At 33.5% G+C, this 23898-nt stretch overlaps 4 protein-coding genes across 15 annotated transcripts in view; 3 read left to right on the forward strand and 1 right to left on the reverse strand.

The window, feature by feature from the left end:
• LOC100642650 (elongation of very long chain fatty acids protein AAEL008004) overlaps positions 1-15611 on the forward strand; it is a 37128-nt gene extending 21517 nt beyond the window's left edge. For 7 of the 9 annotated variants that reach the window (XM_048410704.1, XM_012314445.3, XM_048410705.1 and 4 more), the window contains 7 exons: positions 5349-5498; positions 8197-8387; positions 9053-9133; positions 9983-10066; positions 10892-10948; positions 11016-11121; positions 11197-15611. In XM_048410704.1, coding sequence (XP_048266661.1) covers positions 5441-5498; positions 8197-8387; positions 9053-9133; positions 9983-10066; positions 10892-10948; positions 11016-11121; positions 11197-11666 — 1047 coding nt within the window. In that variant the 5' untranslated portion in view covers positions 5349-5440 and the 3' untranslated portion in view covers positions 11667-15611. The remainder of the gene's footprint in view (positions 1-5348; positions 5499-8196; positions 8388-9052; positions 9134-9982; positions 10067-10891; positions 10949-11015; positions 11122-11196) is intronic. The other 2 variants (XM_012314447.3, XM_003399486.4) reach the window with 2 other exon arrangements.
• Positions 15612-16123: 512 nt separating this feature from the next.
• LOC100643740 (ADP-ribosylation factor-like protein 8B-A) lies at positions 16124-20119 on the forward strand. 3 transcript variants are annotated; one of them, XR_007225890.1, is made up of 4 exons: positions 16124-16647; positions 17116-17432; positions 17514-19047; positions 19370-20119. XR_007225890.1 is itself a non-coding variant. In XM_003399495.4 (3 exons), exons 1-3 carry the CDS (start codon positions 16525-16527, stop codon positions 17632-17634), a joined length of 561 nt encoding a protein of 186 aa, XP_003399543.1. In that variant the 5' UTR covers positions 16124-16524; the 3' UTR covers positions 17635-20119. The 3 variants fall into 3 exon arrangements, 1 of the variants encoding a protein (XP_003399543.1); XR_007225891.1 differs by having other exon boundaries at positions 17514-18870; XM_003399495.4 differs by having other exon boundaries at positions 17514-20119.
• On the reverse strand, positions 19934-23861 carry LOC100647816. 2 transcript variants are annotated; one of them, XM_048410702.1, is made up of 10 exons: positions 23674-23861; positions 23135-23383; positions 22894-23051; positions 22679-22826; positions 22164-22590; positions 21945-22099; positions 21632-21871; positions 21303-21535; positions 21079-21229; positions 19934-19968 (listed from the first exon to the last, which is right to left on the reverse strand). In XM_048410702.1, exons 1-10 carry the CDS (start codon positions 23723-23725, stop codon positions 19958-19960), a joined length of 1824 nt encoding a protein of 607 aa, XP_048266659.1. In that variant the 5' UTR covers positions 23726-23861; the 3' UTR covers positions 19934-19957. The 2 variants fall into 2 exon arrangements, with proteins under 2 accessions (XP_048266659.1, XP_003399576.1); XM_003399528.4 differs by lacking the exon at positions 19934-19968 and having other exon boundaries at positions 20830-21229.
• LOC100648649 (protein FAM32A) lies at positions 19989-21057 on the forward strand. The gene is made up of 3 exons (XM_012314448.3): positions 19989-20119; positions 20253-20385; positions 20462-21057. Exons 1-3 carry the CDS (start codon positions 20034-20036, stop codon positions 20582-20584), a joined length of 342 nt encoding a protein of 113 aa, XP_012169838.2. The 5' UTR covers positions 19989-20033; the 3' UTR covers positions 20585-21057.
• Positions 23862-23898: the final 37 nt, after the last annotated feature.

Consider the following 23898-nt stretch of genomic DNA (forward strand, 5'->3'; position numbering starts at 1 on the left):
TAGCCGTCACAGTGGTAGAATCTAATTTAATTGGGGCCAGACCTTTCTATTGCAACACACCTTGATCGCTCGTAAGATCGTTTGAAGCACGATAAATAATCCTTGTATATACTTGACTTAAAGAATCACAATGTGTAATGTTTTCGTTTCGACCGCAAGCTTGATTAAAATTTCCGTCGAAAATTTATTTTCTATATACGTGGCATGCTCGATCTGCCGTTAAATTGTGTATTACTGCTGCGCGGTTAGTTCTATGTTATTAACTCGCGGTATTGTATAACGCCAATTACAGATTTCTTGCACAACGATGTTGTAATTTCGCGTATTTGCTAAGGATCATCTCTCGTTTCGTTTGATATTTGACGTTATCTGCTCTCGTCACGAAATAATAAAAAGTAAATTAATAAAGTTAGAAATCGTAAATCAATAATATGCAAAATAAATTAAATGAATTAATATTAATAAGCTTACAATTAATTTTATTTATTATATAAAATTGTTTGTATATATGTACATATATGATGATATAATTTATATCATTACTACCAATTGCTACAATTATTTACACATTTTTTACGTTTATTGGCCTTACCTTCTTTTTTCTTTTATATAACTACTATTCTATTTTTGTTATCGATAATAATATTACTAAACTTATGTTTATATATATTTACAACGTTTATATATTTAGAGGAAATTTGAAAATGCAAAAGCGTTATGTACTTGAGTCCATAATTGAGTCTATAAGTGCGTCTCATGTCTATTACAGAGATACATAAAATATCTAAAATAAAGTAGGCACTATGATATTTAATGAGTGAAACAATCCTCTTTCTGAGTTCCATTTCGTCAATTCTATTCACAAAGATATGAATTTTCACTTCCTCAAAGATATTGTTTACGATGTCACTCTCTTCATCGAAGATTTATCGAGGTAATATGAGTATTTCAGATGCGACATAAACAGTCTTGTCGCCATACATTATCGCTTTCAATCCAACAAGCCTTTGTTGTACCAACCGAACGCTAGGATTAAAGATTAAACGCTATACGCCAGCATAATCGCTTGACAGCTTCAGTTTCCGTCGAATACCGTGACTCACACGTACGTACAACCGATCGCAATGTATTCGTCACTTTAGCATCATAATCTTATACACAATATAATTACCGACAATTACTGTATCATGAATTACTCGCTGGTACAAATATAGATTATGTCATTGTGCGATACGAATTATGATGTCATGATAAGCGTAAAACCTTCCACGAAACGGGTTTCCACGAATTATACTTCTTTTTTGGCAAACTATATTCGAACATCAAAGTTAGCTTGTCGCGAAATTATACATCGTCTAATTTCCTGTGAAATTTTTACGATAAAAATTATCTGAAATACCAAATATATGTCAAAGATATCTCGACATGTACTATATACGTTAAAGATATTTCTTTGGTGTTTTATTGTTGTGTTTGGTACATAAAACACGATTTCGAAGGAGAAGACAAGTTATTTGTCGCCATGTTGGCTCTCACTCGAATTACAAATAGGTCGTATTTTACGTAACATTATGATATGCGTGAATCTCTAAGATCTTCTGTCTTCTTCCTGTTCAATAATCGTAGCTATCATAGCTGCAGGTAACATTCTGACGAGATATAGAACACAAAATTTAGAATCTCATTTCTGGCCGACAATAATCTACTTGAATAATTAAGATCCTCGTTATTGCTAACAGCGAGCTATTGTATCGATTTCATGTGGAACAATGTAGCATTCTATTGCACGCTTCTTCAAGCTTTTATATGGGTATCTTGCGTGACATGATAATGTAGTAAAGAAGTAGAGGTTGCAGGTATTACAAAAAGTTCAGAAGTCGGTAACCAGTGAAAAATAGGAAATAAAAGGTTGATAGAAGAGTTCTTACTGATAAAGAGTTCCAACTATTGAACGAAAATGAAATTAGGAAAGAGATATCGACTCTTCAAGTTGTATTCCAATGTCGGAAATGTCTTTGCAAGACTTATTACAAAAATCTTGTTCACGCCTTGATGCTGCACATCGCAAAGTTTTTCTTTCAGAAATAAACGAGATTGTGTTCCTCTCGGTTTATTTGGTCGATGGCGTCGCGTATACATTTCAATTTCATAGGCCTCCCCACTTTTTACTTATCTACAGTTCCCAACCTTGACGCGACCTAACACCTTCCAGCAATTAACAGTCTAGTACGATGGGTCACGTATGATTGTGCAATTACTTCGTAATGGTGTCACAATGTCTATGTCGTATCGATCAGTTGTACAACGTGATTCCACGATACTGTCGAAAAGACTGACCTGTAAATATCATCTTGTAAATTTCTTCATTCCTACCTACAATACCTCAATATGTATGGCGAATCGAACGTTTGTGCGATTTATATTTCCGCAAAGCAAATCGCTCGTGCCGCTCACCGTAGATGAAATGAACGCAGACTAAATAATCGGTAATTTAAATATTCCTTAGAATAGAATATTTTATAATTCTCTGCTCTCAGACGTGCCGATCGCAACGAACTAAATTTCATCATCGACGTACCATCCGCGATTTGGATATCATAATCTTTAGACAAAGCTATTCTTTTCTCCAAAAAATCGAACGTTGTTCCAAGAAGTTACGAAAAAAAAAAAAAAATTGTCAAGTATACCTATCTCACAGCGTATGTAAATCGCGATCGAGTCACCGCGGTGCATTAATTTACAACAGTATGCGTCGTTTCTTGCGGTTGTTGCCAGTGAAACGAAACATTTAGCCGGCGTGGATATTGAGGTCAGTGGTTTGTTCATCCCATAGTTAACGACGATTCCAGTGTCGAGACACAGCTTCGAACGCAGGCACGAGCGAACGATTCCTTGCGTAACGTACGCACAGAGACACTGTGTGCCACCGTGAGCTACCGAATCATCGAGTCCTCGTGTGCTACCGAGACCCACCAAGACTCATCGAATCGCCGCTGGCCCGTTTTCTGCGCCCGGCCCATTATAATGTATACAGCTTTCGCAATATATTCGCGAGGTATTTCGCTTGCTCGGCGCGTTTTCGACTTTTCATTTTGCAAGCGAACGAGACGATCGAGCCACGCGATCGCGATCCATCGCGGAGCCGACGAATCATTGCCGACGCTCCATCCTACTTGGCACGAAAATCGATATCTTTATCGCTGGATCGGTACTCCTATCCCCACAATACGCTGATGTCTTTATCAAACGTGTTTCAAATTTTTCAAATCAGATCACGTTATACAAATTTGGATGAGAAAAAAATGAGGATGTTTTTAGTCTAATAGACTTTGTACAAAGATGATCTATGACACCTGGATCATCTTGTACAGTTGCATTAGATTATTGGTGACATTTTACAAGTAACAAGTTCGAAGTTATTTAGAAGTTGATTTTAATAAATGAAACGTTCTCAAAAGCCACATTCGATTAAAAGTTACAGAAGAGTAATAACACGCAGTTGCTGTTCTTTAATTTTATCTTAGAATTTACTATTATTTATGTAACTTTCTTGCAATAAATAAATTTATCAATTTAAAAAGATTAAACATTAAGGAGTAGTAACGCAATGAACATCTCTCATTTGATAAATACAAGTCATTTGATTATCCTATTCCACGGAAGAATTGTAATGCAACTGTAAAATAGTGTCACAAAGCACTGGTCTATAATCTACAACCTGTAATCTGTATGAATTCACTGATATTATTAGTGAAGTATTGTGCAAGAGGGCTCTAATTTGCGTTGCGCAAAATCTTCGTCCAATGTTTGAACAGGAAACTCGAGTTAAATAGATTCGAACAAGAAACTTGGACAAATTAGAAGATGTACGGTTCTAATAGACTCTGTACAGATATGATCAACGACATATGGCGCGTTGTGCAAACTCCATAGTCAATATTTGTCAATTTTCTTGACATCCACAAAGGCAAATCTTGATTTCTGGTTTTTTCCTTTGACTGAAGAGAGAGAGAGAGAGAGAGAAACAGGAGAAAAAAGGGTAGAATGTTAAAGTAGTAGGTAGTCCCCGAGACTCCGCGTCCGTGTACAAATCGGTGACCGGCTGGCCGATGATAAATGACGACATCCATTCAAGTCCGTTCTCGATTGGCCTTGACGAGAATTCTCTCGTCGACCAAGCTGTATTGAAAGCGAAATTCAACGGGTTACCAAACCGTCCACCAGCATAGAGAGCATGCTGGGTGAATGTATAGATAAGTTGTTGGCCAGTTAGTTTACAGAGACATGATTAATCATCCGTGGCACCCACTTCATAAGCACAAATAATAATCTTCTCGCGCGAAGCTCCTCTTCCGTATCTTCGAAATTCTTTGCGAGAAAATCGTTTCGAGAAATTAACGAACATCCTGTCACGTGTCACTTAACGCTTCTTCGTGATAATCATCTCATTTTCTTAGCAGAAGAAACTTCATTAATAGCTCCTTTCCTAACTGCAATGACTCAATAATCTAACTAAATTCCAATTGGAAAGATAACAAAAGTAACAGGTATTTAGTGGCGCAAGTTGATAGCTATCACCAATTTTGGCTACGATCACGAGTGAAATTTGACTGATCGTTATTGGAAACGACGAAACTATGGTGGACATAGCGGTTCAAGGCCGTGACGATTCATGGTCGGCCCATGAGTTGCGCGAGACTATTCAATCGTGTAATCCATAACAAAAATTATGTGGCCACTTTCGTAAGCGAATGTACGCGGTGAATTTCGGATCATGAGCCGATCTTGGTGGTGCGCACATACGCACATGCGAAATCGCTTCTAACTCAATGTCGATGCCGAAAATCATGACACAAATCGACATTTTATGTAATCAGCTGGTCAATCTCTACGTTCACGTTAAGTAATACGCCCTCATTCACGCATGGAACAACAGAACTTAGTTGGAAACCGACTATTCGTGAACCAGCTGAATTTACGCGTTTTCTTGCTATCCAGTTTTAAATTATTCTCACAGTTTTCCCTCCTTTTTCTTACTTGTTTTATATTTAATGCTAAGCTAAATCTTATCGTACGTTTAACTCTATGTAAATATTTTTAAAACGTTCAAGTATAGCTGTAGGACGTGGAGAAAGATCTTTTATCAAAAAATAATAGAGGTTGCTTCCACACGCATTTATCGAAGAGTGAAATGCACTTTCTGTACGCTTTTATGTGAATTCTTATGGCCCAAACAAGGAGCCCGCTTTGTTTTCAACAGCGTCCTTCATGTTGTCTCAATTCACTTTCGAAATCGACCTTCATTCTTGGACCGCGACGATGACTCTTTCATGCTTTGATCGTTTCAGGAACTCGTGGATCTGGTTGTGAAAATCTACGCCCTTGATTCTAACCCCAGGAAGATATCTTATAAAGGTTCTCTTGGCAAAAAGCAAGAAAAATGTCGATTGTAATGCAGTACGTAGACCGGCTACACGAAATACTCGACAAAAATGCAGGTAAGCCTCTAATGAGATCGTACGCGTACGTTACAAACGCGTAACATGGCCAGATGTAGACCTTACGATCTTTTGAAGTTTTTCACCTTCCAAACATTATGAACAAACCTCAAACATTGAGAAACATCTCAGCGATGATCACTAACTGGTAACTTCAAGCAATTTTATTAAGCAAGAACAGGAATGGCTGAACCCTCTCTCTCTACATTCAATTCTCGTTTTTCTGCTTTCATTTCGCTTTTCACCTTGGTCTAGACGGAATATCTGCAGTTGATCAGAATTCATGGCCAGTGTCCCCTGTAGATGATATGGAAATTGGATTATTCTTAATAAAAATGATACGATTGTGCTGAGTAAAATGATTAGATTCTATTTGAACAGAGTTGGAAAAAATCGATGATTCTTTCGTCCTTATTTCTTTTTAACCAGCACGTATATTTAAGAGTATGCTTGTTATGGTTCATAAACATTTTGCAATAGCAACAAAGTAATACGTAAAAACGATGACGATAAGAAAAATAATGAGAATAATGTCAATAATAATTAAAGAGACGCAAAATTTACGATGGAAAATAAAATAGTCATGTATAATGCACGTTTAGTTATGAAATGAAACATTAATATAAGAAATACGCATAAAGAATACAAATTATAAGTCCATTTGGGAATAGTTGCTTGTAACAACTCATGTAAAAAATATGCAAATAATATACATAATCAAATATAAGTAGAGTTCTACGTTCGAAAAGATAACATCAGAAAAATATCAATATATGTACATTATTGTATATAAATAAGCAAACAAGAGTTCAAGAGTCAAGAGAATAAAACATACATATTTTCTTCGACGTAGGCACATTGTACAGGGCTAACATTGTCTTAATGCGGAGACAAGCAAAGATTACAACTGTTCCATAAAAACTAAACTTTTAAAAGAATCTTTTAAACTTTTCAAAAGAATTCAAAAACATAAATCATACTTTATCCATCATAGTCGGCAATGCGGGTATATCCTGAATAGAAACTTCTCTGAAATTACGCAAGCATGACCTTGCACAAAAATTCTCCACGATGAAAACGAACACTGATAAATAAAAATTAAAGCAATAAAAGTTACAGATGGCTATTCCTCAAATAACATCAATAGCAAACTATTACAAAATAAAAAATCTATTATGGAATATATAGCGAAATTCCAAATATCTTTTCTTACTAACTTAAATCTCGATTTCTTTCATAATACGACCAACTTTCGCCATTTCCTAGCTACAGTTATACATTTCTAGACTTCGTCCTTTACTTCATAAATTTTAAAGTTCTAGCTAGGTATCTGGAGTTTTTGTCTGCCATCACTAACATTTCGACGAACCAGAACTTATATTTTTATTCGCATAATATCAACTCATATCAGTATAAAAATTAGTTTCATAAATATTTGTTTACAAATATTTGTTCAGTGGAAGAAGATTCTATAAAAACGTAACATGCTAATATTGCAGAGGATCGGTGATAGGGAATTCCAGAATTCCACATATCATTTCTCCCCACGTATCTTTAACTTGGCAGCGCTTTCTCAAAAGCAGAGGAGAAACCTGCGTCTATCACTTATAACTTTTATCCATTATTATCGTATATTAAAGAATGATTGAAAATACTCATCTTTTTACCTTTCCTTTTTAAAAACTTTTCCTCGGAAAAACGATAAAGAAATTTAGAAATTTCATGATTGAACGACTTGATCCATGTTTTCTAGCACGATTAAGAAAGCACGGAATCGGAGATTTCGACGAGTGCTTGTGCAGAAAGGAAGGATAGAATATCATTATTCATTCATTTATTTATTTATTTATTTATTTACTTATTAAGGTTGAGCCCGTTAGAGTACATGTATTTATAACGGCAGGTACTTACCGGATACAGAAACTTACAAAAGAAGGAAAAAAAAATGAAAATCTCGCACAATATGTACTAATGAAAAAGCATGGTTAAGCAATAAATTTAAAATCAAAATAACGCCTCATAAATCAGTCGCTTATATGACACATCACTGGTAGAAAAGAAATCATGTGATCCAAAAAACTATTAGCAAATGCGATTAAGCAAACGTCATTCCTCGTGATACAGCGGTAGCCTGTATAAAAAATGAATTATTCATTTCACACGGCTGAGAGATGCACCTATCAGTCTCGAGGAGGATTTTTAACTTCTTCAGTAAACACGCAAATAAGAGACCGTTATTCTCAGATTCGCCGAATAACTTTCAATAGTAGAAATTCCCGCAGCAAAGAAAATATCACGATCGAAACGGCTTATCACGTTTTAAGGTAGAATACTGAAAGAGCACCATGAAACGCACCAAGGTCGGTCAGCTATTAAAACCAGCAGGAGACCAGTTAATTAAACACATTTTACAACTGGTTTCAACGCGTATAATAACGTATAGTATAAGAATGCAATAGTTGACTGAACTTTTGAAGGACGAGAAAAGTATAGGAGGATATCGCGTGAAGACACCTCAAGGTCGAGACCGATACACCAATGCTACGCCAAGGCAGCTGACCATGCAACATCAACTACGGTCGACCGAAGACTAATTTGTCCTAGAAGTTTTCTCTACGTTGATTAAATTTTTGGAGTTATTGACGTATACCAATCGATCAAGCATTAATAGAATGTTATCTGTAATTTATTTTTTCAGATCAGAGAACAACGGACTGGTTCATGATGAGTTCACCGTTCCCCACTCTGTTTATCTGCCTGAGCTATGTATACGGAGTAAAAGTTTTGGGTCCAAAGCTAATGGAGAATAGGAAGCCCTTTCAGTTGAAGAACGCCCTGATAATTTATAATCTATTTCAAATGGTGTTCTCAGCGTGGCTTTTCTACGAGGTAACATTTCTACTTCAATTGAATGTCCCTCGTTGCACTTGTTCCCCTTCTCTCCTTTTTATATCTTGTTATATCGAATAACGTGTCGTCTGAAGAATTTTGTTGCCCGTTATAATGTGTTGTCCGATTCAAAAATATATTCGTTGCATGAACAAGTCTGCGATGGTACACATTTGGCTTATGGTACATAAGCACGCACCATCAGTCTCTCCTGTATCAGAATGTGCCACAGGGAACCAAGAATTACACACTAGCGTCGTACGATGAATGATTTCTGCGAAAACATCGAACGTCCGGCTAATTCATCGAGTTCGAGATTGTGTGTGACCGATATCAATGGCACTGCTTAATTAATATTTACGAAACGATTGACTATATAAACTCTTACGTGATATCTTTTTCAATGCAAGATGCAGAAAGGTTGCTCGCTTCAGTATACAAAATTAAACGATTCGTTAACAAATTAATATCGCTTGAACAATACTTTGAAAGGCTGGCGAAACTTTAGTTAACACTTTCAGCGGTTACAAATAACCGAGTCGTAATCGTACTGCATTTTAAAGTTACTTCGCGTAAGAATGCATTTCGGATTCGATCGATTAAGCCTTCGATTAATGCAGAAGAAAGCACAAGATAAAACATTAATTTTCAAACAAAAAAAACAGAGTCTGATGGGCGGATGGTGGGACCAATATAGTTTCCGTTGCCAGCCTGTGGACTATAGCAACAATCCAACCGCGGTGAGGGTAAGTCTTGTCATACGTAATTTTCTCTGCAGATGGATCATCGACCGCCATTCCAACGAGACGGACCTCCACCAACGATCTTGTTCAACGATTTTTATATGCGTATACGTACGAATATATATGAAAGAAAGATATCGTTGATATCTGCTGCTCCATATTCCTCCATATATCCTCAAATCTAATTTCATTAATTGTGATACGCTATGACAACGTATACGCATATTTTTGACGATAGAACGTTTCGTGTTTTCAAGGGCCTTGGATTGTAGAAATTGTGGAATTGTGCTATGATGCGAATTATCTTATGCTTCGTAGGCAGTCGACCAGGGAACGAAACCATCTATGAAAGAGGAGTAAACTATACTATAGCGCTTGTGGCTTGTGTATTTTGCGTTTCTACATTTGCTTGTTTCTGTTACTATCGTGCAATCTGTACTAATTACATCTTGAAATGTCTGCATGCCAGTCCAAATCCGAATTAACCTTTATTCCGTTAAATCCATCGATTAGTCCATCGATATCGAGAAAAAATCAAATGACAAACTGATTAACAATTCATAAACTTCCTGTAACTTTTACGTAAATTCTCCTGAATCCGAGGAAAATTTGGAGAAAAAATGATGAATATAGAAATAGGTAAGAACTGAAATTGTAGGAGAATGATGAACGTCGACGAAGACGCGTTCTTGTTTAGTCTTAATTAACACTGTCGCGTCCCAGCCATTACCATGATTAATTTTTCTCTGAGAATATGCACACGAACGCCCCTTTCTTTTCTATGCCTTCCTCTTTCGTTTATTTATTCTTTTCATTGATCGGAGAATGGCCTCTGGGCGGTTGTGGTTGCAGATAGGAATGTCCGGATGGCTGACTGGCGACTATTCTCTAAGGTGCCAACCCGTAGACTACAGTGATCGACCCCAAGTACTAAGGGTGGGTGATATTCCCCATTAACACGCAAATGCATTACACTATATCAAATACAACTTCTGCACAATCTATTAGTTATACAATAAAACTATAAATTCTATATTGAGACATATAACAATGTTGGCAAAGTTTCTGTTGAAATTGAAAAATTCAAAAATCTAAAATTTCGAAGATTTCGAAATTTAAAAGCATAATTCAAAAATTCTTTAAATTATGCAATTTAAATATGAAACTTTTATTTCGAGTACAGTTACATGTTTTAGCATTGTTTTCTTCAACAATATTCCAAGCGATTGATTGGATACAATTGAAAATTCTCATATTTTCTTTCATATTTCTTAGTCTCTTCTGTCAATATTACCCAACTCTGTACTCATAACATCATTTTTCCTGCCTACATGCCACTAAATTTTCCGTAGTACTTGAGAATATTGTAGTTAATTTAGCAAGCTAACACACTTCGAAACAACCGCTTCATGCAATTAATGCCACTTAACAGACTACGAGTAGAAAACAAAAATTTGAAATAGACACCATTCACACGACGATATTACTTACTGGTTACCACTTAATAACTATCACAAATAGATACACAGAAAGATGCGCAATAAAATGTTACGACTGTTCATCAAAGCAACTCTATCAAAGGCAAATCTTTCGAGCATCTGCAATTCTTGTTCTTTTATTTATTCTATAATTTTTCACCGTTAGAGTATATAATTTGTTAGCGATAACGCTGTATCTCCAAGGATTTGCTTCTATTACCACGTTCTTTATATTACGAACAACGTTAAAGGGATTATCTAATCGATATTTTCCAAAGCGCAGATGGTGCACGCTTGCTGGTGGTATTACTTCTCCAAATTTACGGAATTCATGGACACGGTAAGTAACTGGAAGTAAATTACATTGGAAGTCTTTGATAATCTCGGTCGTTTTACTATTTTTGTAGATCTTCTTCGTACTGAGGAAGAAGAACGATCACGTGTCGACATTGCACGTTATTCACCATGGTTGCATGCCAATGTCAGTGTGGTTTGGCGTTAAATTTACACCTGGTAAAGCAATTCACTTCACTGTCGTCAATATTTTTCGCAAAAGTATTTTTTAACATATATCGTCTTTCCTTCCAGGCGGTCATTCTACTTTCTTCGGACTCTTGAACACGTTCGTTCACATCGTAATGTATACATACTACTTGTTAGCTGCGATGGGCCCGAGATTGCAACCGTATCTCTGGTGGAAGAAATACTTGACCGTCTTCCAAATGATTCAGTTCATCGCGGTTATGATCCACGCGTTCCAACTGCTCTTCATCGACTGCAATTACCCGAAGGCGTTCGTTTGGTGGATCGGTCTGCACGCGACTATGTTCTTCTTCCTATTCAACGAATTCTACCAGCAAAGTTATCAACAGAGGAGGAAGCCAGTCGCAAACGGCATGAAAAAGGATCATCAGCAGAACCATCAAGCCAATGGCGTGACGAACGGTACAAACAGTAATTCGTCTGGAAGAAGGGATGCGGCCGATTATTATGTGAAAGGCGACAGCCTAGCCGCGTCAGAGCTCAATCTTAGGAAATCATACACGACGACCGAGTGACCCGATCGCGCTACGTCGTAGCCATCATCAATTCATCTCGTCTTTTTCCATCGATTCCTCGAGTCGCATCCGGGCTTCGCTCTATCACCCTTCCAGTCCAATGATCCTTCGAGACTAATGGAGACTTGGACATTGAGTACAAAATTACTCTGTATTGCGACTGCGTTATAGCGTATATTTGTGAAAGGAGATAGAAGGTGAGAAGAAAAGAGTGTGATACGAAGCAACATACAAAGGTACTCCCGGATGTGTTGCGACTCAATGTCACGGATCCCTGACCTCGCGACTCAGGTATTCGTGATCCTTCTTCGGTTCGCTGTACGTACACCTGCCACGACCGACAAGGTAACTCGTCATTGAATCCACTCCCCACCCCCTGCAAAGGAGTATACGCGGGAAGCAAACGAACGAAGAAGCTGCATCGCCGTTCATGTAATCGTATCTGACGTAGAAAACTAATTGCATCGATGTCTCAATAGAAAAAGTTAAGTTAAAAAGTTACAAAAAGTAATTTTCTTCGCCATCGCATTACCAATCATGGTAATTCATAGCGGTATTACGATACGCAACGGTAATTGTAGAATAATTGTTTTTATTGGCCATAGTGAAATTGCAGTGTTTTCGCAACACGCCTTCGAACCCCTAGGTAAAAAAAGCCTCTCACCACTTTAAATCGGCTGAAATAACCCGATTTAATTGTCCCATCCTTTTGTGAAAATGAACATTGTGAAACATTTTTTGATTTACATACTTTTCAAATACGTCAGGACGATAGCTACTTGTGAAATTTGTTTACTGTCATCGATTTGAGCGAGGTTCCAAGATTATATAAAAACAAGAAATTATATAAGAGAGTTAACGGTGAGTCTTGGATTAAATTACGTAACAATGCCACCGACCGTTGCTTTATTACATAATTCAGGAACATCTCTTTTGCATTTTACTAGGATCCCGCGGGTGTTAGAAAATTCATACTTCATTATTCCAGAATTTGTGATCTTAATTAGGCCGATCTACAATACACAATCTACACACTTTCATACCAAGTTTCACGATTACATAAACGGTACGAAACCTGGGCTTAAATTCATGTCCGTATGCAAGGCGAGTCAACTAACGTTAACCAAAAATTTCTCTGTTAATTTTAATGATACGAAAAAATGATTAAGGAAGAAAATATATCGATATATAACGAAGAAACATATATCGAAAATATATCGTAACGCAAAAAATTTCTTTCTCAAGATAACCCAATATTTTTTATGTAAAACATTTTCTCGTATTAATAAAACTAAAAGAAAAATTTTTCGCTTGTGACGTTAAATGACTCATTCTATAAAGGATTGAATATCAGAAATAGCAAGTTTCTTAATAATACTGATTTTAAACATATTTTAAATATTTCTAATTCTGTGAATATTTTCTTTTCATAACTCAGGCATATCCGTTATAAATCGATGTATAAAAATTACTTTCAGTCGAACATGAATCATCAATACCGGCGTATACATATATTCGATTTCGAGCGATACTTCATCTACGTGGCAGCTGTAGGTACAGTGTAACATATTCAGCATTGTACATAAAATACATCATCTATTCAATATATTCGACTCAAAAGCCATTCAGCTGAAATTAAAAGGAAAAAACGGGAAAAAATGTAAGGTAAAGGAAATATGTGCGAAGCAATAAATCAAGACAGTGTACAAAACTAATCATTTAAGAATAACTACTAATCAATGATGAGAATGATTTAATGGTTTTATCGACAATGAATAACCGATTTTGTATATTTAAGATTTTTCACTGATTGGCTTTTATGCCGACTATATTATAGGCATCGCGAAGTCGCGCAAAGCTAAGGAAACTCACGTTTTCGATTACTGAACATTCAATTCTTGAAGGGACAAGAGAGCAACTTCATCCGTGCCTTGCGAGCAAACTGATGTGCCTTAATATCTGGAATGTTCTGATAATTACGCGCAATGGTCATTCAAAGCTCAATATAAACAGTGAGGTGATCTATCGGCGAAAATTCATTAACGAAAAGCAAGAGATCGCGTTTCATTTTGTAACACGATCACTGGCGTCAAAGCTGTGATTACCAAAATATTTCGTCGTGTCACTTGTGATCTAGACATTAAGGTTTCAACTCAGAACGCGTCGTCAAACGAGCCGAATTAATCAAGGGGTTTTTTATCGTTTTTTTTGTACGTATATCATGAAATTATATAGGGTTAAATTGTTGATCAAATTTTCCAACATCACAGTTGTTGAAATTATTGTTAGAACTAAGAATATCTAGAAACGTTTATATTTTCTAGCGCAAACATCAAGTTCCCGAATTCCGCACAAATTTATTCGAATATAATACTTCTATTTTTCTAAGCGAATGCTTGTAATCCAACAGATTTGTGACGAAGATCATTCGTATATCCCATAAACCAATGTTTTCTAACTATGAAATTTTGTATGCCTCGCGTACTTGCACGATGCAACATTCTTATCGATACTTGCTCACACTTTCTAAAAGAGAATCACAAATGTTTGTATGCCTGAGAAATTCTTTGTACATCTATCCATAAAATTACAGCGACTAAGATACGATTCTCGAACTTTGTACCACAGATATAATCAGATAGTATAATGATACGATTGGTTTGCACAAAATGTCCACTTTGTGTTTCGTTCGCTTTGCACATTTCGTACACTCTGTACATAGATAGGATAGTTTTGTACTGTCGTAAGGAAAGGAAACAAAACTTTTGAATAACACTTATTGTGCCACGCGAGAAAGGTCGAAAGTTAAAGAAAACGGCAAAGGAAAAGAAAAGTAAAAGCAGGTAACATAAATTAACGTGCGCATAATGATAATTTATATACGATTCTATATCTAGATATTACGAATAAAAAATTGTTAAAAACAAAGGAAGAAAAAGAATCTTCATCGAGACTAATGATTATTTTGTAATCGCGGCTATGTACATAATACTTGTAGAACAGTTAGAGAAAAATAACGAACATGTCTCACATTTCATATTTTTTAAAGAAAGATTGTTCTTTTTTGCAAAGATTTTCTTTTGTACAAAAAGACAATATACAAAGATACCAATTAATTCTCATTAGTGAAAACTTTCAAACTTTATTACAAATGTTTTGCTAATGCGATAAAAAAAATCACGAAAACCTATACTATACCAAAATTTTCTGAACAAAAATCTCGAGAATAATATTCGAGTACCTCTTTTATTAGACATATTCTAATTTGACAAGAAAACTTATCAATTCAAATTTAACACTTGCTCACGCAATTAATTTTTCTAGGGATAATAAAGAAAATTGTTTATTATTTATTTACGACCTCAATTTTGAATTGAAAAGTTGACGACAGAGAGAATACAATGTACGTAAGTAGATCCAAACGATTAATCAGACATTAAATATTAAACGCAAAAACGATGAACGCAGCATATTTAAAACTCGAGTCTATGCTTTAAATTGTACATAAATGAAAGTAATCATTCTATATATACAACGTGAACTTAATTATGTACCCTTATTTCTTATGCACAGATAAAAAGAAACTATAGTAATCTAATTAAATAGCTGATATAGTCCTCTAGATCAGTAATGCATGAAGCAACTGAATAAAAGAATTGATACATTTATTATGATATTGACAAGATTAAAAGTTCTTGAAACATAAATTGATTGAAGCATATACAATATACAGTACATTGTGTAAACTACCGCATGATAGAAAGGAACAATTCTTTTTCAACATGCATTTGCATAGATTACTACCTACAAGTATGTGACGCATTCATAATTTTCTGTCGCTTAGACAATAGTTCTCAATTTATATGTTACGGTATTTAAATGATTGTTACGCGGACTATTTGGGAACAATAATATACTAAATAAAAACATAACTTACAGCATCAATAACAGTTACCTCATATGTGCTCATAAACAAAATTGATAATAATTAGAACGTACCGATGAAAAGATAAAATCTTATTCCTCGTAAACGAAAGATTGAGAACCATCAACGCCATAGTTACATAGTAGCTTGAAACTGTCGCGAATCATCTACCGCGACCGCTTCGTATACAACTTGCAATCTTACAATAACGGTCATTATTGTTTTAATGTGAAGATATTTCATCTTATTTCCTACAACTTTATATTAACAATAGAATGAATTTTCAACAACAGTATAAATAGTAGAAAATTCCATAGACAACAATAAATACATTTATATAGTTACAAAATTGGTCCTTTAATTCGATAAAAAATACAAAAATTTAAATTTCTGTTCATATCCATAGGGATATATTATAGGGATTCGTACAGACGAATTCTATATTGTAAAAGAATCTCTCTAGTCGATATAAAATTGTGCACATAAGCACGCGTATGTGCAATAAACCAATCATTTGTTGGAAAACGGAACAGAAATCGCCAACGCGTCCTAGTCAGTGAATTATTAATTGAACGAAATATCAAAGAGTAACATCTAGTTGAGAATCGCTGTAACGTCTTCTGCTGCACGTCAATGCCCGAACTGTCAAGATCGTTCTACCACCATCTACTATAACTCGCAATAAGCTTGTTTAGTGTGGAAGATATTACTTTTTCATAAGATAAATTCGTGTTTAGCATCTTGTGACGCATCACAGGCACTGGTGCCGCGCGATTAGTCAGCGCCAGTCACTGACTAGCGCGGTACATACTTTCGGAGTTGACGGACTGACGTCGTAGTCGAGTGCAAATGACTACATGTCAAAGTCAGTGAGCGGCGTACTTTAAGTGTACTTTCTACCGGTGGAGCTGGATTTCCTCCGATTGAATAAAAATGTTGGCTCTCATCAATCGAATTTTGGATTGGTTTAAATCTCTCTTTTGGAAAGAGGAGATGGAACTCACTCTTGTTGGCTTGCAGTACAGTGGAAAAACCACCTTCGTAAATGTTATAGCGGTACGAAAATTTGCTTTCATTGCTACAATTTAACGATTGGTATTCCTATTCGCGTTTTTATTAAATAAAACGTACCATGCTCATTTGAAAATCACTAAATCGTCATATTTTACCATGATAAAAGAACAAAACGTGCACCGTTTTGGTTAGATTCTATATTTCATTCGGGATAACTTTGTGACTGATGTAAACCTTGCACCCGCCCTAACATAAAGATTTAAAATTACATATTTTTGCAATCATTTCCTGGGAAACGAAATCGATTGTTGTCGTTTTCTTTTGTTCCTTAATTTTAGATAGAATAGTGACCAATTCATGAACAATTTAATAAAATTATACATTAGTTTTTTCATAACATTAACATATTTATTATTTTGAAACATTTTCTGTATTTTATCACTGTATTATTTTATATTCTGTAATGAAACAAGTATACACCTATTTCTCATAGAATATAATCTTTTTCAGTCAGGACAATTCAGCGAAGATATGATCCCAACTGTTGGTTTTAATATGCGTAAAATAACAAAAGGCAATGTAACTATAAAGGTATGGGATATTGGAGGTCAACCAAGGTTTAGATCAATGTGGGAAAGATATTGCAGAGGAGTGAATGCAATAGTATATATGGTAGATGCAGCTGATTCTGAAAAAATAGAAGCAAGTCGCAATGAATTACACAATCTATTAGACAAACCTCAGCTATCTGGTATACCAGTGCTGGTTCTTGGTAACAAAAGGGACTTACCTCTTGCTTTGGATGAAAATGGGCTTATAGAAAGAATGTATGTTTGTTATTTAAAAAATTATAGTCGTAGTAGTGAGTAAATAATAAATGTATGTCATATAAATACTTTCTTTTTCAGGAATTTATCAGCAATTCAAGATCGTGAGATCTGTTGCTATAGCATTTCATGCAAAGAGAAAGACAATATTGATATAACATTGCAGTGGCTTATAGCACATTCTAAAAGTGGTGTTCGTTAATATGTGTAACTAATTTTATGTACTTACTCATCTTTATCGAAAAGCCCAAGATATTGATAGAATGGGGATCAAATGTGCAAGGGAGTGTTGAGTAATGATTTTATTCTGAATTGAGTGATCAATTATTGTAGAAACTTTTTTTAAACCTAAGCTTTAGCTGTTATCTATTCAGTCATATAAAAATCATAGAAAGTTTGATGAAGAAAAAAAACAAAGAAATTATGCTTAAACCAAATATGCTCATGCAAATGATAACAAGACACATACATCCTGCAAGCACCTTAGAAATAAGTAACAATTTTTTATATTGTGTTTTCAGATAATCAATTTAAGTAACAGTGCTGTTATTCTAACTTAAATCCTTCAAGAAAAAATAGCATTTAATGGTTAATGTAGAAATGATGATAGCTAGTACGAATACAAGCGCAAAATAATATCAATTATCATATAGTACACATTTTTGAAACTATTTAATTAAGATTAATAGATCACAACATAGAGATTATGAACAATTGATTGCTATATGTACACGAATATGATGCTAAGTAAACTTGTATAATTAATGGAGAATTATTAACAATATTATATCAATTTATTACGATCCTTAAAGTATGATAGTTGTGTTATGTATATACACACACATACACGTATACATACATATATATACATACATATAAAAAGGAATAAAACAATGTAATCCATTTTTTAAATGGAAGCTTGCCTTTGATAAAATTTTTATTATCATTGGAAAATAAAAACAATAAAATGTTGTATGTTTTTAAACAATAATATAGAATTTTAAGCTATGTTATCTTATCGAGTGCAGAAACGTTATTGGTTGATATGCATGACGTCATAACACTATCGATTGTGTATTGTCGAGAGTCGATTCATCTTTAGCGAGTTTATTTACTGTCCTATATAGTTTGTGTAAGTGTAAGTATAATGATTGTATGTACAAGATTATCCACTTAACTTTCGAGTTTCGACCCACGCTCGCCAGAACATATGAGAATGGCAACAGCGTAACATATACGCTTATGATGCAGTCAAATGTAGCACACCATTTATGAGCGGTTGCTAAAAGTATAATTAAGCGAAAACACAAAACAATTTGGGTGTCACCGAACGACTTTAAATTTGACATCACAATAAGGAGAAAACGATTTTCGTCCGATAATTTCATGCCTCTGTGCGCTTCCGAACAAGCAAGTGCAGCCAACTTTGTTTCCATATGTAACTTAACTTTTTTTTTATTAATAACTGATATCTTGGATTATGCTTACTTGAAATCCAATTACAACATAATTTTTTTTTATTTGAAATTATATTCAACTATCAAAGTTATTAGCAAATTACAATGAAATGGTTTACAATCTTACAAACATCGAGGCCCTTTTTCTATTTCATCCAGTAATTTTCATTTTTAACGTATTAAACATTTTAACATATTAAACATCATACTTCAAAATTTGTTAACAATTACTTTCTAGAAATTGACCGCTATTACTTGATTTTGATCGCTCTGTTATGAATGCATTGAATGTAAGAATAAGGATCAAGGAGAGCAATTGAGATACAAAACACCTCGCAGACTAAATGTCTAAATATGAATCCTGTGAAGTGTTTTGTTATAAGTGTTTTGTTTTATTAATTGCTTTCTTATTCTTACATTCGACGAATTTAAACAATCGTGTTCCGAATTTCACAATTTCTGAAGAATCAATTTTTTCAGTGATTCTAGGAGCATCCGAAAAAGAGCTTTCCGTTAAAACTGAGGAAGATCCGCACCCGAGAAGACATCAAGAAAACATGTATCAAAAATCAAGAGAAAGGACGAGGAGCACTTAGGATTTCCTCAACGGCGAAAATTTATTTATTTTCTTTATTTTTTGTTAATAAATTACTATATTCTGACATTTTGTACTATTTCTAACCCTGCTTTATGTGTCATCGTTCAAAAATATAGTAAACAATTAATTGTCATTCTTATACTTGCTTATCTCGGATAGAATAATAGATATGAACTTTTTCGTAGAACCATACAATTAAATAGGTTCTTGTAACGTAGAATTCAATATGTTCATATCTATACTAGTGTGTAACCAAACGGTGCAAATCCCTGACTTTAAATTTAAATACATAAATTTTTATATATGCTAAGGTTCAAACAAACAGGGCAGATCCCTATTTTTATAGGTTCTTGTACATGCTAATTTCAATTTAAACTTAGCACTTGGCCGCATGGTGTAGCACCTGTACTGTAAAACAACTAAAACTACGGGCGTAAGCACTCTCATTTCCTCTCTGATAGTGTATATAATCAGTTATAACCTGAAAACATTTTATAAGTAAGAACAATAATACATTAAATAATAAATATTTATTCAAAAATTAACATGCGAGCAACAACTGATGATGATCCATATGCTCATGTAGCAAAAGGACCATTGAAACTTAAAAATGATCAAAGTGTGATTAAAAAGTATGTATCTGACAAATCTTATTTTTAGGTTAAGTTTAATTACATTGACAGTTACTAAATATGTAGATCAAAATTTACGTATAATCTTTAAATTGTTAATAATGCCATTATTTTTTTTTTTTTTTTTTAATAGAAAAAAGAATAAAGAAGGTAAAAAGAAGAAATTAGTAGAAGTGACAAAAATTATGGAAGAAGAACAATCTAAGGTAATAGAAATTAAACGAACAAAAGCTGAAATAGCATTTCAAAAAATGCAAGAAAAGATGGTAAGCAATTATTTAATTGATAATCTCATATTATAAGATAAGGTAATATAATATAACTCTACAATATTATTTGCAGCAAACTGAACGAATAAAACAAAAAGCTTCAATGACACACAAACAACGGGTAGAAGAATTTAATAGACATTTAGACAGTTTAACAGAACACTTTGATATACCAAAAGTCAGCTGGACAAAATAAATTCTTTCTATGCTTTATGTTATACTATATTTATACATAAAATTTAAGCATAAATAATGTAATACTTAATTACATTAGATTATTCTTAGATAAAATTTTTCACAAGATTATTCTTTATTGTAAATTTTTTTATAAAAGTACATTAATTATTAAATTCAGATTGTCATAAAAAATTGTAGTTGTAAAATGGATGGATTCTTCTCACTAAAGCTTATTGCTATTCTATTGATTAATAAAAAATATAATTTTTAAGTATAAGGCACATTTTTTTAATGCACTTCATATTGTAACATATATATAATGAGTATTATATATTACAATGTATAGTAAATATCTCTTTGAATTTAAGATATTCAATAAATAAGTGCATTATGTATATGTATATTTGTCTCTAATTATTCATGTCTAATAAACGATATGTACACATATGGACGGAACTGATTAATAAAAGGGATTAATATACTATGTTTAAACCAATGGTATACGAATCATACCTATTGTTAAAAATAAGAATGAATATAAAAACGAAGTTTTTATACTTCCACTACCATAATGAAATATTTTTATATAATTTTCCGTTACGACCCAAGGATTACTCCCGTCATCGAAATACATTGGACATTGATCACGTTCTCTTTCATATTCCTAAAATTTAATCATAAAATATATTTAGAATTATACATAATGCATTAAATAAACTTATAGAGGCACGTATTACCTGTAACTCTAATGCAACTGCGGCACCTTCAGTATAATTACTGCTTGTAACATCTTGTTGAAGATCACAGAATGGTCCAATAGCTTGAGACATGAGAACTTTATTTAAATCTGCTCTTTGATATACCCAGCAACGATATTTACTAAAAGGATCTAACTCGTCGTAGGTTATTAAATATGATTTTAAATTTTCTTTCCAAAATCCAATACATTGCATTTTGTAATCCGGGAGACCCATATTTAAAAAGAACATGTAATATATATATAGTAGATATAGTATATAGATATAGTATATATATACATTATTCTACTATAGCAATTTACGCTTACTGTAGATATCCACAGGTCTTCCTAAATGATCTACTGATAAACAATAGGTTTCATCAATGGCAATTTCCTTTTGGTCAGTGTCACATACAGAAAAATCTGAAATGTTCTGTTTGCAATAAATATTTGGACGTGGAGACTTTGTAACACCCCCTAAAATTCTAGTTTCAAATAAAACATCTCCTTTTTGAGCAAACATGTATTTCCCGGCCACTGGACAGCGTATTGGTACGGGATTCTTAGCTAAAAGCACAATAAATATTAATAGAAGAATCTAGCTAGCATCAGATATATAGAAAAAGTATTTTATACTGACCTAAGAATAAATCATATTTCCAAGCTTCCTTGTTAGGAAACTGAACCCAAGAACAAACTGTATGGAAATCATCTTTAATAACTGCAATACCACGTCGATATCTGATAATGTTATGATGTCGACGTACAAAGTCAAAGCATACATAATCTTTTTGACTAAAAATGATAATTAATTAAATATTGAAATACAACATTTATCAATTACATTAAACATCCATACCATCCATCAACAGTTAATCTAGCCATCATCACCCTCGTATCCCTCGATTCACGACAAACATAAATTGTACGTCTATAACGACCTTCATCAGGATACCAAGTTTCAATTATATGCGTTTCGTTAATGAAAATATCTGCATCAATATTGGCAGTGTTTATCCATTGTCCGCTCATATCTTCTGGTAGTCTGCATCCCGGCTCTACCACTTCCGCTTTAACGGGTGTTACCCTTAATCGTTCTGGACTTTTTTCAACTGTCTTCAACGTATTACATTCTGCAGTAATAGATACACCAATATAAAGATCATCATCGCGATTTTTTAAGAAACATCGGTATTTTTCGTCTTTTCTAGATTCTTTCGTATTTGCAACCGCGAAAAAATGATTTTTATCAACAAACCAATCTCCCAAACAACTGTATTCTACCACTGAAATAGAAAACGGAATATTATTTGAATTTTACAAGAAAGAATTTAGCAAAATAGTATTAACTCCTAATTTAACAAAATACATTACCTCCTTCAAAAGTATTCTTCATACCAGCGCATTGTTTGTACGTTATGTTGAATTTTTGATTAGTTATCAAAAATTGTGTTCCGGCGGTTTGACATGATCTAATTTGAGCATCTGGATGATTGCATTCTCCTGTAAATCTAAATCGATTCTGTAATAATAAAAAAATGGATAAATTTTGTGTATACTATTGTATAAATGTACTATTAAATGTATACCTGATAGGCAAACTGCCACACTCCTTCAAGAGAAGATCTACAGTTTACTGGGACATAATTCTCTGAAAATAGTGTTACTAATTGTTGATCAGGACGTAATCCTTTACATACATTTTCTACATTTGGCTCAACACCACTGGGTAGATTCACACAATATGCTAAATCATAAGCGTGTAATATTAATGTATTTTATATACAGATTTTTTTATTAATTTCTTTAAATTTATCATATATACTTTACCTTCAACTTTTTCTAATACATTTACAGTTCTAACAATTAATTTAACACAGTGATAACAGGTTTCATGTTGAAACACAAATGTATAATTAACATGATACTCTTCTATCATATCAACGCATCTGCCACGATCAGTCATTGTTTCAGCATTTATTTCTGTTAAAGTGTTTCTTCCATTTTCCCAAGAAAACCAAGATCCTCTAATAACTAATGGAATTTGACAAGAACTTGATTGTTGAATGGAATACACAACTAAAGAAACATAAACATAAAAAAAATATGAAATTATTGTCATTTATATTGAATTGTTTATATGTTGTTAAATATATTAAAATTATATCATTTAAATATATTAAAATTATATTTTAATGTCACAAAAATATTGAATATTCAATAGAGTAATTAATTATATATTTTTTTAGTATATTTATTTTTTAACTTAAAAATGTTTTTATATAAAGTCTCTAATTTTTAAATACAGTATTAAAAGTGGAATTTTGTATACACATAAGTGATCATACACATGTAATTTACAAATTTACCTTGGCATATAAAATATAAATCAAATAAAAGTAAATGTAATCGTTTAATCATCTTGTCATTAAATTTTGTTTAATAAATTTTATAAGTAAAAAAATGTATGTTTTGTATACATATAACTGATATATAATTAATCACAAAAAAATTTACACTCAGTGCCCAACCCACTTGTGAATCATACATATGCTGCCCTCTGAAAATGAATGTACTATTTAAACTTGAATTAA

Source organism: Bombus terrestris, chromosome 12 (assembly GCF_910591885.1).
Source record: "Bombus terrestris chromosome 12, iyBomTerr1.2, whole genome shotgun sequence".
In the NCBI taxonomy this organism is placed as follows: Eukaryota; Metazoa; Arthropoda; class Insecta; order Hymenoptera; family Apidae; genus Bombus; species Bombus terrestris.

Bases quoted from the DNA above. Each gene is read 5' to 3' on its own strand.
- LOC100643740 (XM_003399495.4), top strand. From the start codon at position 16,525: ATGTTGGCTCTCATCAATCGAATTTTGGATTGGTTTAAATCTCTCTTT. The intron at 16,648-17,115 runs GTACGAAAATTT...AATCTTTTTCAG, and splicing joins CCTTCGTAAATGTTATAGCG to TCAGGACAATTCAGCGAAGA. The intron at 17,433-17,513 runs GTATGTTTGTTA...TTTCTTTTTCAG, and splicing joins AATGGGCTTATAGAAAGAAT to GAATTTATCAGCAATTCAAG.
- LOC100647816 (XM_003399528.4), bottom strand. From the start codon at position 23,725: ATGATTAAACGATTACATTTACTTTTATTTGATTTATATTTTATATGC. The intron at 21,536-21,631 runs GTAAGCGTAAAT...TTTTAAATATGG, and splicing joins AAGACCTGTGGATATCTACA to GTCTCCCGGATTACAAAATG. The intron at 21,230-21,302 runs GTAATACGTGCC...ATTAAATTTTAG, and splicing joins CAGTTGCATTAGAGTTACAG to GAATATGAAAGAGAACGTGA.
- LOC100648649 (XM_012314448.3), top strand. From the start codon at position 20,034: ATGCGAGCAACAACTGATGATGATCCATATGCTCATGTAGCAAAAGGA. The intron at 20,120-20,252 runs GTATGTATCTGA...TTTTTTTAATAG, and splicing joins GATCAAAGTGTGATTAAAAA to AAAAAAGAATAAAGAAGGTA. The intron at 20,386-20,461 runs GTAAGCAATTAT...TATTATTTGCAG, and splicing joins AAAAAATGCAAGAAAAGATG to CAAACTGAACGAATAAAACA.